The sequence below is a fragment of the Taudactylus pleione genome, unplaced genomic scaffold (assembly GCF_031769625.1).
Source record: "Taudactylus pleione unplaced genomic scaffold, aTauple2 ptg000479l, whole genome shotgun sequence".
In the NCBI taxonomy this organism is placed as follows: Eukaryota; Metazoa; Chordata; class Amphibia; order Anura; family Myobatrachidae; genus Taudactylus; species Taudactylus pleione.
Genome location: NW_028284881.1, coordinates 5431923 through 5451362, shown reverse-complemented (window position 1 = coordinate 5451362; position 19440 = coordinate 5431923). Strand labels below are relative to the sequence as shown.

At 39.2% G+C, this 19440-nt stretch overlaps 1 protein-coding gene across 1 annotated transcript; it reads right to left on the bottom strand.

Moving 5' to 3' along the window:
- Positions 1 to 1558: 1558 nt before the first annotated feature.
- LOC148502937 (ubiquitin-conjugating enzyme E2 G1-like) lies at positions 1559 to 19318 on the bottom strand. Its single transcript, XM_088449198.1, has 6 exons — positions 19176 to 19318; positions 6768 to 6870; positions 5565 to 5662; positions 4461 to 4639; positions 2368 to 2458; positions 1559 to 2282 (listed from the first exon to the last, which is right to left on the bottom strand). The coding sequence occupies exons 1-5, from the start codon at positions 19216 to 19218 to the stop codon at positions 2372 to 2374; spliced, it is 510 nt and encodes a 169-aa protein (XP_088305324.1). The 5' UTR covers positions 19219 to 19318; the 3' UTR covers positions 1559 to 2282; positions 2368 to 2371.
- Positions 19319 to 19440: the final 122 nt, after the last annotated feature.

Genomic DNA, 19440 nt, shown 5'->3' with positions numbered 1-19440 from the left:
GATGGCCACATGTAACCTAAGACAAAATCTTAGTTTGCATTACTTATCTAGATTAGCATAAGACCCAGTGACTAGCTCTGGGAACTCCCTTAAGTGATAGTTTAATCAATCGCACTGTGCCCTGCACTTCATCGCAAGATGCCAGTTACCGCACCTTAAGCCAGGTGTTAAGTCAGAGAATGCCAGTTACCGTGACTTATGAGTCAGCCACAATACTAATAGCTTACACACTAACCCAAAAACCAGCATTGCTGTCGTTGGGCTACAGCAGCAGAAGATACTATGCCAATCTGTCAGCTAAGAAGAAACATGTTGCAGTTGACACTTGCCAAACTGGACAGCTGCCAAGTAGAAAGAAAAAAAAAAAAAAAAAGTTGCTTAGCATGATTAATCTTGATTTGTGATACATCAGAATCTACATGTTGTATCAGAAACATGAATCCTTGCAACCAGAGCCGTAACAGGCCTTAAAATGCGCCGTGCCAGCTCACACCCAATGTCAGGCATATGACATCACACAGAGGGAGCAGCACTAGTAAAGGTGGCCATAGACGGCGAGATTCAAAGGTTGGTCAGATCAGTTGTAAGATTTCCCTTGAAATTCCTTCCCTTCAGATACAGGATGATTTGTATTTAAAATGCAACCATTTCACATAAGACCATACGATTTGATCAATCACATTATGTGTCAATTCCTACACGATCAGTTGAGATCTCTCTGCAAAACCATCTGATCTGCGATCCAGCTAGACGACAGCGGGGACACGCATCGGGGGTCACAGAAGACTCAAAATACAACTATTTTCAAATGATTGGTCTGTCCAACCTGTAGAAACTGCCCAAATCGTGTGATCAATCATCCAGTGTATGGCCAGCATTAGTCTTGCGCTGACTTGGAGTGTCCTCAGGACACTCATCTGTCCTGTCTTAATTTACCATTTCCTGTGAAGGCAAATATGCATGCAGCAGAGGAAGCCATTTTGCCATACTAACCTCAATTAAAATATATCTTAATACTTTTCATAGAAAAGTCATATCATACATGTATGTGTATATATAGTCCTTTACCTACAGGACTCAGAGTGCTGTGCTTACTACACTTCATGTAACTCATTCCTGCCCCTTAGGACTCTTGCGCAAGTTCCTCTTGTAGCATGCCCACTACAACTTCCCTGCAGCCTGCCCCTACGAAATGCCATACTCCACTCACCCAACAGCATAGAGTTGAGCAATAAATACTGCCTGGCTTCCAGCGATTGCTCCAGTCAGTGATCTGAAGCTTCCTCTTGCAGGGATTCAGGAAATATCCCAAAATTGCAGGACTCTTCCCAGCATTCCAGGAGAGTAAGCAACTATGGAGAACTTGCCAAGAGTGAATATAAAATCTCACTGAGAATTATATAGCTTAGCCTGTAAGAAAATGACACTTTTGTATTTTATGCATGGCTACATAAAATTTGCACATTTACCCTGAGCATCACCAAGCTATTTTTTAGATTATGCACAGAAATACAAGTTAAACTAAATATATTGTAAGACTCAGACAGTACTCTATCAAAACATCTCAAAAATAGTTTAATTCTGTAACCAAATAATTGCTTCACAAAACAAAAAAACTTACACAAAAAAAATATAAAAAAAAAAATTACAGCATAGGGTTAAGCTATAAAAAAAAAAAAAAAAAAAAGTTTTAAAGCATCTTCACTCAACACATCCACCTCTTGTCCATGACTCTTCCTGGGCCTGTTTATGCATTTCGATGCCCAAACATCCATGTGCAGCAACAAAAGCTAATGTATACATTCTACTAGCAATGAACTTCTGGCTATAGTAAGCCTCCAAGCAGTGTGCTGTGAGGTCAATGGCTATGGCCACAAAACATGCTTGTGAAATGGACAAACTCATCTGTGGTCAGTGAAGCTGGTGGGTATGGTAAGCACTGTATTGCCAGAGACATGTTTGGAATGCTGTATCATGTCCTTGTCAGGACCCCAGCACAATACAAGGGATAGTGCTGTAAAGAAAGCTACTTTATAAAAAGACATATGCAAAAATATATATCTGAATAAATAAGGATCTTCTGGTGGGATTGAAAACCAATCTGCAGGTTTTGCAGTTAAAACATGTGAAGTCTATCATATAATTTATAAAAACAGAAAGTACACTGCCCACTGCAGGGTAGAACAGAGGTCAGTGAAACGCCACACGCTGTGAGCAGGAGTCCGCTTCTGCCTGTGAATGCTATTGCTCATCAGATGCAATGGATTTCTTCTTTTAATTCACTGCAAGGGAAAGCACCATTAATTGTCCGAAATACAAGGCTAATGATCACAAGTCTTACATGCCACATTATCTCCAAGTACTTACCGACTCATTCAAATGCCATTTCTTGACTTTTCCTAACACAGCGAGCAACTTTCCTCTTGAATTCACCATTTGGATCTTCCCTCCACTCTTTCTAAAAGATAATAGAAAATTGTATGCCAACCACACATTTCAGTCTATTTCCCCAAAATTCACTGAAGATGCCCATCTCCAGCTTGCCTTGTTTCTAACAAGTCCATCAAGTTTCCCCAGGGAGGAGTCCCTGCCATCACAATATTTTACCAGCTACCACTTACAAGAATGATGAATACTTCAAATAAGCATTGTAGGACTACAAATGATATGCATGGTAGTGAGCAGCCAGTTGATTTTAATTACATCATGTTAACAGATTAATTCTTAGTTACCAGTCCAAGAGTTTTGGAAATCAGTGTTTTGCCTCTTTGTCTACTACCAAAGTGCACAGACTGAATGAAAACGAAACTATCACAAGATGTCATACACAAGTCACTTAGGGGCATATTTACTAATGGGATGTAGCTACCATCCAGACTGTAAATCTTAGGTTTAGGCTGCAAGAATGTGTGGGGGTTATGCTACTTACCTTCAGGCAACAGCATCCCGACTGCCAGGATTCTGTACCCAACAGTTACTAATTATCAATACACCATCTCCTGGAGCTTTGTAAATCCAAGCTTCGCAGCCCTCAGAAACCTATGGGGCTGCTGTCTGAATTAGAGGGAATGCAGCAGATATGGAGATCGTTGCTTCTGACCCTCCTTCATACATTCAGGGGATACTTAATATTTTCGGCTACCCTCCTCAAACACACCTGTTATGCTTCAAATATTTTTTTAATAAAACATGCACCTTAGTATTGCCACATAGCTGAAAATAGACTGCTGTCACACCAAGAGTAGAACAGGCAAGTGTGAGTGGTAGGGTCCATTGGCAGCTCCAGGGGTGAGGCTGCAGCGCAATCCAAAATTCAAATAGGGGAGTCACACCAACTGCCAGTGATTCTTCTGTGTTTGGCAGTTTTTGAAGTGGCATTTGGTGTGGCTCCCCTATTTGATTTTGGGATGTACTGCAGCCCCACTTCTAGAGCCTCCACTGGTAGGGTCTAAAAATTGGGGGAAGCTGGTAAGCAGAGTACACAGACTGAAGTAGTTAAACTTGTCAGTTTAGGCTTACTGATATTTTACCATCTAACTATATAAATCAAATTGCTCTTTTCGTTACAAAAAAATATTGAGGCCTAAATTTAAGTCTTGGTCTTATTGGTCCCAGCTAGTAGGTCTTCTAAACCTTTGGAGTGCCACTTAAAATTACTTTGCAAGCAACCCCTGACCTATAGTAATACATGTCTGAAGTATTCATTATGGTACATTTACCATAGGTCTCTGGACCCATTATATAGCAGTCTTGGTTGGTCTCTTTACTGCACCAATACTGTTCTGTTTTTCATGCAGGAAAGTTGGCAAATAAGTGTATAGAATAGAGTGGTTATACATTTACCATAATAAAATAAATACTTGTGAACTTATTGCCCAGCAAGTACCTGTAACTGCCTATTTCATATGAACAGGGTCAAAAATTAACTGGTCACATGTGTCTCAATGACAGCAGTAAGTTACAAAAAGCTTGCGTAATTTTAAAATCAAACAATTTTTTTGTGGGCAGGAGCTTGGTGAGGTTAGCATCAACTATGCTGGTAGAAAAATAAAGACTAAACCACATCCCACTTACGACCAAAATCAAACATCCAGGAGTAGGCCAGCTTTGGCCATAGTTTATGTATTGCAGACTTTATTTACTGCTCTGTCTTGGGAGGGCTTAGGGAGTGGATGAAGGGGAAAAAAAAAATAAAATAAAATATAAAAAAAAAAAAAAAAACAGTCAACTATACAGGGTTCTTCGCCAGGGTTGGACCAGATTAGTGTGGCTCACCAGAACAGGTTAATCACAAGACTGCTGGACAAACCAATTTAGCCACTTCTACAGCAGGGTAGCAGCAGTTCATGTGATCTTTAATAATAAGGTTAGTCAGTCACATCCTCATTTTTTGCCTTTACAAACAGTATTACATTGTATGCAATGGCTATCCACCCCCATTTAAGATGGCCTTTACTCACTGCAGCATCTACATTGGCTGGAGAGTCACTGTTTGGGTCAGCAAGCATAGAAATAACACTGATCATGATTGTCTCCACTGTGTGAATTGGCAACCAGCGTTCCTCAGGCTTCTCATAACCAAATTTGTCTTCACCCGGCTCATGAAGGATTGATATACAAACATCCCCATTCTTCGCAACTGTTAGGAGGAAAAAGTAACAGCAGGATTACATTAGTTACAATAGTTTTAAACTAGCCTAGTGGGATACAATAAACAGGATGGAGGCATTATGGTTTTGATGCTACACAAGGCCCATAATCTGGTATTTTAAGAACTGCACTGATCTAGGAAAGTTGAATATGCAAATTACAGTACGTATGCAGAAGGAGCTGCAGCATATGATCATATTGTTGCATTGCTGGTATCATTTAGGTCTGTTCTTTGTACAGCCATGCACCATATAGTTTCCACCATGAATAAAAATTTGGTAAAAGATTAACACAATGGTTGATTTACAGGGAGAAATACAGATACAAATATTCCCAGATAGATGTTAGTCCCTGAGAAATTAGTGAGTCTTACAAATATGGTGTTCTGAACCTAAACTAATGGGAGGTTCTGGATATGGTATGACGCTAGGAACTCGTATATGTAGCCTATGTTGGCACTTTGTGTAATGCCCTTTGTGTTTAAGTGAATAAATAACATACTGTGATTACTTTCATTTTCTAGTTTTACCTTTTTTCACTTTTTAATGTACATGTTGATATTAAAAGGTCTCAATAAGTTTTATTTTAAAGTTAGTGCACCACAAATGACACTTCCAATTTTTCTGTCCTTGTGTCTTGTTCATGTGTTAGTGATAGCACACCCCCCTACCCACACTAAATTAATTCTACATTATGAATTAGGGGCCTAAGAGTAACCCTGTGCAACTGAATTCTATATATTTTTATTAAATAGGAGCTGTCAGTTTTGACAGGGAGGGTGGGGTTTTGGAAGTCGCAAGCTAGTATGTCTCACTTATGTTCAACAGTGCCAAAAAAAAAAAAAAAAGAAAAACACCCCAGAAGAATATATGTACACTGTTTACGGTCAATCTGGCAAAAACATTAGAACTTACCATTTGGATGCCAGATTTCTGTGATGAATTTCATTTTGGGAGGCCTCAGAGGATAGTCAACTGGAAACGTAAGGTGCACTTTAAAGAAACCACCCTCACTGGGGGAAGAAAAAAAAAAAATAAAAAACCCCCAAAAACATATTGAAAGTTTATTAACTTTTATTATGACAAAATAATACCATATACAAGTATATAGTCAGTGGCCACTTTTTTATTGTACTGGGTAGGGCCTCCTTTGGCCACAGAACAGCCCCGATTCTTCATGGCATGGATGCAACAAGGTCTGGAAACATTCCTTAGAGAGGAGGTATGTTGACATGATCGCATATGCAGTCGGTTGCTGAAGACTTGTCAGCAGCACATTCGGCAAATCTCATGTCCCAAAGGTGCCATTTGGTTGAGATTTGGTGACAGGAGGCCCTTGGAGCATGCTGAATTCAGTCATGTTTGTGGACCCAGCATGAGATAACATGTACAGGTTGAGTCTCCCATATCCAAAATGCTTGGGACCAGGGGTATTTTGGATATCGGAATAATTGCATACCATATTAAAATGTCTTAGGTATAGGGACCAAATCTAAACACAATGCTTTTATGATTCATATACACAGCCTGAAGGTAATTTTATACAATATTTTCAATAATTGTGCCTCAAACAAAGTTTGTGTACATACATTAAATTTATTTATGTGTCATATACACCTTATACACAGCCTATAGGTCAATTTATACTTTATTCTTAATAATTGTGTGCCTTAAACAAAGTGTGTGTGCATTGAACCATCAAAAAAATCAAAGTTTTCACTATCTCAGTCATGCTAAAAATATTCCGTATTTCGGAATATTTGGGTATGGGATACTCAACCTGTACTTTAAAACGATGTTACCCATTGGAAGTAGTCATTAGCAAATGGGTAGACTGGCCATAAAGAGATGCACATGGCCAGTAACAATGATAAGGTATGCTGTGTAAACAGTGCCTAATGAGTGCCAAGAAACATTCCCCCACCATTACACTACCAGCTGCTTAAATATTTGCATTAATCAGCAGGTGTACCTAATTATGTTGCCAATGAGTATATGCCAGCAGTTAAACATACAATGCTTCTAGTTTAAAAGACAACTTTACACACATACATTTACAAATATAAGCCCCATATTGATCTAGTCCCTTTCTATAGGTTAAGATGCAAAGACACTTACAATAATGTGTCCTGTGGCCCAATCAGTAGCACTTCCCATTTATAGATATCATCGTCATCGATCAGTCCAGCAGAAAATCCTTCAACTGGGTTCTTGTTCAGTTCTGAAAGTAAAGAACATGAATATTCTCATACCAATAAAAATTTTAGTGTATGCAAGCATCATGGCATCAGACGGGATAACCCAAATGCACCAAATGTATTGTTAAAGTCTATAAGCTGAAAAAAAGCTTTCAATAAAGTACCTTGGTCACATTTGCAAAAAATGTTTTAATATATAGAGAATTTGGTCACATTTCACAATTTATTAAATCTATATACACAAAACCAATGACTTCTGATTATTAACGAAACAATTAGTGCACCATTGATGAATAGAGGCACGAGACAAGGGTGTCCCTTATCACATTATTTACCATTGTACTAGATCCACCAATAAGTATTTTTCAGCTTAGCACTAAATTTAAGGGGAGAAAATGAGAGCCACGAAGTTCAAATTATAGCATTTGCAGACGCTCTATTTATTTCAAATCCAACACAAACTACCACATATTTGAGATTATAGTAGTTTGACTGAAAATGCACCAATTGGGATAAATTCAAGGCATTACAATTATACCCCTTTTACACCAGAGCAAAAACCTGGGTTTTTGCTGGGTCTACCTGGGTCGCAGCTCAGTGTAAAAGGGTCCCTGAAAAATAACCTGGGTCAAGTGACCCTGCAATCCAACCCAGGTAGCTACCAGGGTTGGACCCAGGAAATGGTGCAGTGTAAACGGTGCAACCCGGGTTATCTGACCTGGATCATGCCTAAAATGAGCAGATTGGTGGTTGTGGAGCATTCACCTCCCACTTTTTATGACCTCACAGGTTTAGCAGGGCAGACCTGAATTCAGTGTGAACAAGGCTGACCTGGGAGTAACCCAGATCAAAGGTGCAGTGTAAATGGGTCTGACCTGGGTCTGACCAGGGTTGGAACCATGTCCAAAAACCCAGGTCGGACCTGGGTTTTTGGTGGAAAAGAGGTATTACACAGACCCACTTAAATTGGATGGAGGTATCAAATATTTATCGATACAAATACCAAAGGATATGGACATATTGTATAATCTTAACAAGGGGACTAATTAAATGTATAGGAGATTTACAGAGATGGCAAAAACTACATCTTGCATACACTGGAAGAATAAATCTGATCAATATGGTGTTTCCTAAAATACTATACCCAATTCAAGTTTTACCAATACTAATCACGAAAAGAATTGAGAGATTGCGAAACAAAGAATTTTTAGGAAATTTAACTGGAACAACCCCGTATAGCTCTGACTAAACTTCAACAAACCGTATCTGAAGGAGGTTTAAATCTTCTGAGCATGTATTGTTAGATATATTAGGGATTGGATGAACAGGGAAAACTCTGCAAATACTAAACTAGAATAATCATTTATGTTAGACAAGGCATGTAAAAATGAAAGTGACCTAAGATCTGACCTCATGATAGATAATCGAAAATATTGAAATATGACCTATGGGAAACTGAAAAAAAATTAGGAAACAATTAAAATTAAATATTCATTTTTGCAGTTCATTAATAATCACTCATTCCAAAGGGGAGGAGCAGCTGAGCCTTTTGCTAAATGGAATAAATATTAGATTTAATTAACACCAGAACAGGGAAATTTATGTACACTGAGAAAATATAATCCTACTATAAAGTATAGATTTTAAATATTCCAAGCCCTTCATTATGCTCTGGAAGTGCTACAGGAATTATCGCAAAATTATATAATAACTTGGATAAAATACTTAACAGGTAGACAGGTTATTACAGTACATTGAGAAAATTGTTAGACACCTCTATAATAGAGGTTTTGAAACATGGCAGGATACCTTCCCTGATATTCCACTAGATAAAATATTCTATGATCTTGATAATTTAATAAAACATTGGTGTCATAGGGAAATGACCTTGAATGTATACCATAGAGGTTATATAACCCCCACAAATTAGATTTGAGATGGGACTTGCTGATTCAAATGAATACCCTAAAATTTAAGGAATTTAATGCTTCACTAAACCACTGTTTATGGGAATGCTCCGAGACCAAACATTTTTGGGAACAAGTACAACATTTTACTTATACACATTTAGTAGAATATACTTCTTGTACAGCAAAATGAGCAATTTTGGAGATATTTGATTCAGGATTTAAAATCCTGAATCAAAGGTAGCAGGAAAATGCTTACAATAGTATAGTCATGGGCAAAAAAAAAAAAAAAAAAAAAAGTACTACATAAATGAATTGAACCCAATCCACCATCAATATTTTTTTTATATTTAGGATGGAATGGCTAGAAACGGCTATACACAGGGAAAATTATATTGAACGGCTGTTTGAAACTTGGGAAGGATGTATTCATTAATTACCAGAATCTATAAAAATAGAACTGCATACGTTTGAGAACTGGGAAGGGTATGAAACAAGGATCACCGGCCTAGGAGATCCACCAATAATTTTGATATAGTGATTAGGATTAGCACTGGAGATAGATATTTTAATAGAATTAAGGTGCATACACACGTAAAGATTCTGTCCAACCAACTAGTTGATTGACAATCGATTTGCTCCCAAATGCCGGAAAAGGGACAAAAACGGTTTTAACAAATTGCTTAGATCAGGGGTTCTCAAACTCGGTCCTCAGGATCCCACACAGGTCACATTTTGCAGGTCACCCAGCAGGTGCACAGATGTAATCATTACTCACTGACACGTTTTAAAAGGTCCACAGGTGGAGCTAATTATTCCACTTGATTCAATGTGGAAACATGGAAAACTTGCACTGTTTGGGGTCCTGAGGACAGAGTTTGAGAACCTGTGGTTTAGATCAAACATTTAACAAGCTTGTCTGAACGTCCATTTTCATCTGTTTTCTGGCATTTATGAGCAAATTGCTGATCAGTTACTCCCATACGTTACCCGATTTTCATTCCAACCAACTAGTTGGATGGTTGGACAGAAAATCTGTGTGTGTTTACCCAAGCCTTAGGAAGAAACCACACCTTAAATGATATAAGAGGAAGAAAGGAAATGAAGGTGAAGGTGAATTTATATATTGCCAATTTGCGCACATTGATTTTGTATGTTGGTTTTATAAATTTGATCCTGTAAAAGCTTTACAGTTAAGAAATATATGTATGAAATCTGTTACATTTTGTTTTTTTTAGTAACTTGAGTTTTAAATTGTACTATGTGTAATTGAGAATATATAGCAATGTATTAAAGATGATAAAGTAACAAGTGTTATATGGATTAGTACTTACACATAAGTCAGTGGTGAGAGCAACATTAATGGCATATAAACAGGAAACTAACAGTGCAGCATAGACGTATCTTAAAGTCTGAAATACTATGATTTGGAAATAGATGAACCACATCTTTTTAACAAGATTTTAATATGTACAAATGTTAGCATATACAAATTATACACATTCTAAATTAAAAAAGGAAGCAGTTGAGGGAAGGGGGAGGAAGAGGAAAAAAAAAAAAAAAAAAAAAAAAGTGTAAAAGGGGGTTGGGGGAGAGGAGAGGGTATGTTTGTTAACCTTGTATCAAAGGTATTATATAGGTTATGGAGTTAGTTGAAATTGGTAGCATATGAAAATATTGGAGGATCTTCTTTTAGCGGAAAGACTAAAAAAACATTCTAAGGACAAATGCTTTAGCAGAAACCAGTCAGTCAGTGTTTTCAGATATGTTAATGATTTTGAACTGAAACATCTAATGTATCCATGTATAAGTCCCATTTTGCATTACATTTTTCTACACCTTTATTAATTTCTGGGAGTGTGAAACATTGGTCAAAATAAATCAGCTGCAACATCTTTTGCTTGAGTTCAAATATAGATGGAGTAGATTGATGTCCAGTGTAGAAGTATCACCTTTTTTTGCTAAACTAACTAATATTGTGAGAAGTGGCAACTTTTTTTTTTTTTTTTTTTACAAGGTCCTAGGTTCCAGAGTTTGAAACATAGGCATGCTAGTGGTTTAGGACGTACATTAATTGAAAATGTGGAGTTAATGAAATTAATAACCTTGTTCCAATATTTTTGGAATTTTGCCACAATGTCACATGCAATGCACAAAAATTAGCTTTACAATTTAGGCAGGAACCAGTTTCATCTAGTGACAAATCTAAACTGAGCAGGGGAAATATGCGCCCTGTGAATAGTGCCTATGCGTACTTGTAGGTATGCAGATTGAAGTCGAAGAGTGTCATCATAATGAGGTTAAATCTGATATTGAGAGCAATTCAGGATCAATTTTCCACCAATTGATCCCATTGCTTATGGGGTGAATTTGCTAGTAGGTGTGGATAGAGATATTTGGTCCTATATGGACTACTTCCAAGGGCCTGCAAAAGAGATTTGAATAGATCTTTGTTGATTAAAGAAATAGAGGAGATGGAGAGTTTAAATATAATTACGTACATGTAGATATGTTGTTTTGGGGAGGTGATGTTTGTTGTAGTTCACCAATAGACAAATTGCCTCCAGGATCAAATACCTTAGAGGCGCAAGAGAGGCCTCTTTCTCCAGAGGAGGAAGTTTGTATTAGACAAGGAGGGTATAAATGTGGGGGGTTACCCCATAGTGAGAAATATGGTGAAGAAAGATAATCTCTGCTGAGCCTTTTGTTAATGGATATCCAGGCCAAGTATGAGTCTCAAAGAACAATTAGATGTAGAATATGAGCTGGGATGTCTATTACATTCCAAAAAAAATAAAATCAGATCTTGGTGAAAAAGGTGTGAATTGAATGCTCTATCCAATTGCTGATCTGTGTATGTACTTTTTTTCCAATAACCAGTCACCAATGTATCTGAAAAAGACTGATAATGAATAGGAAGCAAGGTCCAGAGCGCCTAAGCCTCCTTTAGTAAGAATTGTCATTAACTTTTGCACACGCAATGCTGGGTCATTTATTCTGCCAAATAAAACATATTAGATTATGGAGTTGAGATAGGCAACATTTGCACTGTATAGAACATTTTTGGTAAAATTACTCTTTATAAAACAGCCAAGTGATCTCCAATTATCTAACAGGCTGGCAAATTTTACAGTTTTATATACAATATTACAAGATATCAAAATTGAGTGATTTAAAAAAAATAAAAAATAAATAGATTAGGGGTTAAGAAAGAATGGGGACCATTCATGAAAAGGAGTTCTGATTTGGTGACATTGATCATGTATCCAGAGATTAGCCAAATGAGGTAATTCCATGACTGCTGGGACAGAATGCTCAGGGTTAGTCAGAAATAAATCATCTGCAAATAGAGAAATACGAAGGTCATTGTCTCCATTGAAATGCCCCTAATAATGGCTGATGAACAAATAGCAATTGCTAGAGGTTCTATTGCTATGGCGAATACAAGTGGGGATAGTGCCTCTAAAAAAAATCTGAAAGAGGATGATAAATAGCTATTACATGAGACTTGGGATTTGGATGAATATAGAGTGTGGGGAAGGTCAACAAAAAGCCACATTGTCGCAGGTTGTTAAAATGAGGCCACAGTACTAAGTTGAAGGCTTTTTCTGCATCTAGAGATACTGCAACACTAGATTCAGATTGGGAATGAATGCGTTGGGTAGGTGATAATACTTTCCTGATGCTGACCACTGAGTGTCTACCCCATGTGAATAATGTGTGGGAGAATGATTTTTAAACTTTGTTGATTTTATAAATTGTTTACAAAATCCTGTCATTCAGGGTCTATATCAGGTTCTCAAACTCAGTCCTCAGGACCCCACACAGTGCATGTTTTCCAGGTCTCCTCACAGAATCGCTATTGAAATAATTAGCTCCAACTGTAGATCTTTTAAAAATGTGTCAGTGAGTAATGAATACACCTGTGCACCTGCAAACATGGCCTGTGTGGGGTCCTGAGGACAGAGTTTGAGAACCACTGGTCTATATGAACTGGGCAGTGAAAGGTCCCTTCCTGGTTTGGGGAGAAACTTTTATAAATGCCTAATTGAAATATAAAGGGAGTGTTGGACTGCATAAATGTATTAAGTAGGGAGACTAGAGAATGTTATTCTAGGAGCTAGTAATTTATAAAATGTGTCTGTCCATCTGGGTTTGGGGCTTGGGCTGGTTTAAGTTAAAATTCTTTTTTGACCTCCTCTACAGTAGATGGTTCTATGAAAAAAAAAAAAATTTCTAAGTCAGTGGTAATTTGAGGGAGGGGTAGATCATTCCATGGGGAACCTGAAGAGAAAGCCCCAGGTTCAGAGGTAGAAATATCATGAATAGGCAAGGGAGAAATAAAGGAGGAGGGTGGAGAAGTATCAGATGAGGTATTAAGGTAGGCGAAAGTGGTTCTGGGGAGTAGATTCATAAAAGGACTTCATGACATTGGTGATCTGGCTATTGGAATGTGTTAGCAAGTCATCGGGAGACAAGTCCCAGCGAGAAGATTAGTGAGCAGTTTGCCCATTTCATTGCCAAATTTCGGACACTTCTAATTAACTTTGTATACATAATTATCTCCTTTTGCCTTAAATTCATCAAAATGAACCTTTGCAGTACGGTAATTTTGCTTCGTTGTAGCGTTAAGGAGAATAATAAATTGTTGATAAGGCACTGAGCTCTTGCTGGAGCGCTAAATAGGTGGCTGTATGAAGAATCCGGAGGGATGAGATATAGGAGATAATGTTACCATGTAGGACAGCTTTGGCAGTTTGTCAGAAGAGAGCAGGATTAAATGCAGCACTGGATACATTGCTGAGCCTATATCCTTACAATGAAGCCACCAATTTGTTATAGGACTGCTAAATGGGAGGGAAATCACCAAGACTTATACGTGCTCTTGTCTACACACACACACACACACACACCCCTCTCTGGCCTGGTCTCATGAGTTGTCAGGAATCTGATGTTTTCCAGGTTCTGCTCCACTCCGGAGTACATCTTGGCTTGCGGCATCTATAGGCCTCACTGCAAATCTTTAATGATTTGACAATCTAGCAGCATTGAGAGCCTACAGGATATTCTTATTGGTGGCTCTCTCCGCAAGAGTAATACTCCCCCTACCTCCCCATGAGTTTTTAAATATCAGATCAGACATTGGTTTAGAAGTGTTACTCAACCCCTGGGTTGACAGGTGTTCAGCTTGACCTAGGATAAGTGGGAAAGTTAATCTATTTTATTTGCCCTTTTATTAAATCACCTTCCAAATCTTAAGCTGGGCATGCACATCCAGATAAAATGCCTGTGAAACATTTTATCTGGCAGGCTGCCAGGTCGCAGCATACACAGATATCTCAGTGTATTAGCCCGACATCTGCGCACCACCCCCGGGGGAGGAGACATTTCCCAGTTTCTTCCATGGGAAGGAACATAGGAAATGTGTGTCAGCTGCAGCTGGACATAAACAGTCGGCCGCATTGGGTTGTGTAACTCATAACTATCGCATCAGATGGGCATGCTGGACAGTCCGGCACGCCTGACTTAGCAATATTTAACCCTCGGTCGCCTGCACACATGCTACAATTACCGGGGCGATCCGTGGATATCAGGTGGATCGCCCTGATAATTGTAGCGTGTATGGCCAGCATTTGTGGGAATCTGATCTGGGCCATCCCCTTATTGATGCTCAGTGGGAACTAATATACACTAGGTCCTATTATATGTATCAAAAGGTTTAATTCATTCAGAAACACATTAAACTACTGCACAGGTTATAAATGACTCCTGACCAGGTACATACTGAGTTAAACTCCGGATACTGTACCCGAGACAGGAATGTGTACCTGTTAAGTTCTATGCGGCTATTGTAAGAAGTGGTGGTGATGCATCAACAATTTTGGAATGCAAGGTTGCATCTGGATTCTCAGAAATAATTAGCAGAATCTCTTTATTATGTGTGATGTTAGTATTTGCTTAATACAATAATGCCCCCTGCTGCTGATACATATAGCAGCCAGTGTATACGTGACTTAATCACTAATACCCTTTCAGACATATCAAGAATCCCAGGAATTTGGCCTGCCTCAGCCAAATTCCCAGGTAGCTGCGTATGTCTGAAAGATACCTACCCGGGAACACGTTCCTGGGTGGTCGACCCTTCAATCGACCAGGGACTTAAGTCCAGGGAAATTACCCTGCTCATGTCTGAATGGTGCTACCCGGGAGTAGTTTACTACTCCCGGGCTGCACCAAGCAGCTTTTACATAGAGTTGGCCTATAGGACGCTCAACGCTGCTGCTCACCCCCCCCCCCCCCACCCAGGTTGTATATCTGAAAGGGGTATTAAAGTTAGTACGCATGCCTAGAAATAAAATAACTAATGAAAAAGCTATATAAATGCTTGACACACTTAATAGAGTTTACATTGTCTGAAACCATTGTGGTGTGTCTACTGCACTCTGGCCGTGACTAAACCTTTCCATTCCCTATAGCCTGGTTACCTGACAGCTTGCCTTTATAAATACTATGTGGCCTGCACAAGCCAAGCACTGCTGGAGTAGTGGGCTAGATTTTCCATGCGTTTTGGTCTTGTTCCTCACTCGAGCATTTCTGGGCTGAGGTTCTCTTTGGTTATCAAGGTTTTAAAGCTTCATTTGGTTCATGCCCTTGAACCTGCTCTTTTCCATCTCTACTTCTCCCAGGTCCTACCCTATCAGATATGTGTTAGGCCATTTTTTGCAGCTCTAGCCCAGTGATAGGAAGACCCTTCCTCCCTCCATAAAGTTTTCTATAAGGTTCAATACCACTTTGATACGGAAACAGCCTTCTGCTTCCTACCCAATTGTGAAGTGGTTTGCATTACACAAATGAGTCACTGACAGGAGATGGTGCCTTGCTACTGCATTAACCTCAGTTATCGGATCCCCTTTAGTTTGAATAAAAGGAACTCTTAATTGGGGGGGGGGGGGGGGGGGGTTATTGTAAATTTAATGTTGTATTCCAATGTGCTGTGATCATTCATTTGCTGTTCTACTATATGAAACCAACTTGTCTTTCTGCTCCCACACCTAAAGTTTAATTAGAGTATTCAGTTGATATTACCTAATCAAGTCATCAAGGGAACCTCTGCCTTAATCAACTTTCAACAGTTCAGGTTTTAGAGATCCATGGTTGACTACAGATGGTTAAGTCAAGTTGACTGAGGTACTAATTAAATCCCCTGTGGTCACTCATGGATCCCACTAAAACCTGAACTGCTGGGCTACCTTGAGGACCACATTTGGGAACCTCTGGATTAAGGTTTAAATGCTCATTAGGATAAAACTTAAAGTCTGAGGTTCATAAGGAGTTCGCAACAATGACTTTGCATACAACCATTGTAACTAAAACTATACAAGAATGGGGCTAGAGAGAGTAATCTTATAGTTCTTAAAGAACACATATGTAGCAGATGATTGCACCCAGGGGCATAGCCAGAACTGTGCAAGTCCCATATAAACATTCTGAAGGGGCCCCTGTCCCAATGCTTCTAGATGGGCACCTCTCGGCATCAGGTGTTAATGTTATGTCCCATAATTATTCATTTTAGTGCCCTAGTTCACATTGTCACATAGAACTCCCAATTCACATTATGACAGTGTCCCCAGTTCAGATTATGCCACATTACAATGCCCCCTGTTCATAGTATGCCACACTATTGCCTCCAGTTCATATTTTACCACATTAAAGTGCTCAGTTATTATATAACATTATAGCGCACTCCAGTTATATTATTCCACATTACAAATTTATTCTGCAGCAGGACAACAACCCCATACAGCCAATGACATTAAGAACCATCGTAAAGAAGAACAAGGAGTCCTGGAAGTGATTATATAACCCCCACAGAGCCCTGATCTCATAATTAAGTCTGTCTGGGATTACATGAAGAAACAGAAGGATTTGAGCACGCCTACATCCACAGGAGATCTGTGGTTAGTTCTCCAAGATGTTTGGAACGGGATGCAGTCAGGAAGCCGACGATTTGGTACAACCTCCCTGCAGAGTTCCTTCAAAAACTGTATGCATGTGTACCTAGAAGAATTGATGCTGTTTTGAAAGCAAAGGATGGTCACACCAAATATAAATTAGATTTTTCTTCTGGTCATTCACTTGCATTTTGTGAACTGAAAAATATAAACTTTGCTTTCAAAAATAGAAGTATACTTACTTTCCAGCATTTTTTTTCACACCTGCCTAAAACTTGTGCACAGTACTGTATATAGTCAGCCCCCCCTCTTCACAAGTCTCTGGGCCCAATAGCACCCAATATAGCTACACTAAACTACACAGGACGATTTTCGTAAACGTTAACTTTCAACTATAAATCATTCATTTTTACGTAGTGAACGATCGACCAACGATGCGCATTCCCGCATGAACGATAATATCTATGATCGGCTGTACATGCAGGCCAACTTGGACGATTCTGTAAAGATTTGCCTGTAAAGAGATTGCTTCACTGAAATATCTATCAAAAATATCCATCAGATATCTATGTGTACACCCAAAATAGTTTACCCTGCACTACAGAAAGTTGGAGGGAAATCAGCAATAGGTTTGGTTCCGCAGGTTGTACCTTGTAGCACAGATCTTAATGCTGCATACACAAGGAAAAATGTAAATAAAGTCTACATTGTGTCATTGAACTATATTTGAGCATGTTTCAATATAATCCATTTATAAATTGTAGCTCATTAGCTAAATAAAAACATTGTTTTCCCCATTAAGTTAACTTAACTCAACTCAAGGGGGTATATTTACTAAGGTGCGGGTTTTTAGAAGTGGTTTTGTTTCCCATAGCAACCAATCAGATTCTACTGAACATTTATCTAGCACCTTCTAGAAGGTAATAGCTAGAATCTGATTGGTTGCTATGGGCAACAAAACCACTTCTAAAAACCCACACCTTAGTAAATATACCCCAAGCTGTTTTGAAGGTGCTTGCTCCATTGGTGCAGTCTACCAGTATTGTAGAACTCTGAATAGTAATTCCAGTTTCTATTAAGGGTTTCCCAGTATGACTGTATACAAGAAGCCTTCCTGGCTCAGAAAGCAGGGTTTGTATCCCTTAGCAGCCACAACTGCACTGTAAAAAGGTAGCAACTAGAGCACTTGTCTCTACAATGGATATAGCCCAGTATAAGGGCTGACATGGGAGTATTGAAGAAAACAAGGTAATCTATAACAACCATACAATGTCAGCTTCAAGCAGTCACATTATAAAAGGTCTCATATGCAAACAGTTTTTAAATACCAGTAGAATGTGAAAAGGTCTGAAAAGGAATCCATTAATACAAATTAACTCAATACAGTGTTATGGGTATCCAGTTGCATTTTCCCAAAAGCTGCCAATTGAACATGTGTTTAACATAAGTTAAGTGTTTCAAAAGGAGTGATCTCTTAAGGTGCCTACAGACTTGGCAATGCGCTCACGATCCAACATGGTGTCAGATTTCCCCTTGAACTCTCCCCAGCAGCCGTGGGCACGATTTGGTATTACAAAGTGTCCAATGTGACAAACGATCTATCGTGCCTTCTAACTATTCCAGTGCATCGTGACTGAGATGGTCAGATCTGCCCTACAGCAGAACAGATTTGAAGATGTGATGTACAACCTGGGGAGACACGCATCATGATCGTGAGTGAACACTCACAATTTGGGCATATCCTACACAATATCATCACGATGCATCAGAATCTGCCCAATTCTGATGCATTGTGATGACAAATCGTGTAAGATATCACTAAGTGTGTAGGCATCTTTATGGCTTCCCAGAATTAAGCAGCCACACATCAAACATGATTGCATTTGACATGCTGTTTCAGTGCAAGTACACAGTACATGCTGGTGCTTTTATATGCAAAGCAAACACCAGTGGGTACCCAGACTAAAAGGTGAACACCTACTTTATCTAAGACATTGCAACAGAAAGTGGGATAAAAGGTAATGCATTTTATACAGGAAGACAAAAAAATTAAATAAGTAGAAGACACATTAAAACCAAATAAAATACAAGACCCCACACACACAAGAAGGGGTGAGATTTGTGGTACTGTTCAGGTATTTAAGGTGGTTCAGATATAACAGGGTAAGCAACCTGTGGCTATTGGCGCTGCTGTGGAACAACAAGTCCCAGAGGACCCAGAGACTTAGAGGCTGGGCCTTCTGAGATTTGTAGCACTAGTTACCATAGATGGAAAGCTCCATGTTGGGTGAAGCACTATAGCGTTGCAGACCTAGATATATGCAATCCTAGTAGTTAGTGAACGTAGAAGAGGTGTCACCACGCGTGAGCCTAGTGATAGTGGCAGCCGGCTCAGAGACATACTAAACAATAGTGAAAGAGAACAGGGCAAGACAATGAGATAAGAAGATGTCCGGCTCCCAGCATTACCTGCCAGCTGCTTCCTGAGCAGGAGGACGGCTTGCTCTGACATAGTGAGAGGATTGCAGAGCCAGACAGCCCCGCACACTACTCAGCCACCACCAGCAATCTCCTGCTCACACTCTGCCTATTTACAGCACTTCCGCCCTTATAGGCCCGGTCCTTTCTGGAACGCATGAGACCCGCCCCTGCCCTGAAACGCACGTATCATTTATTATCTGCCATTTGCAATGACGTCCACACATTAAGGCGGCCTATGCGTGCCTGTCTGCTT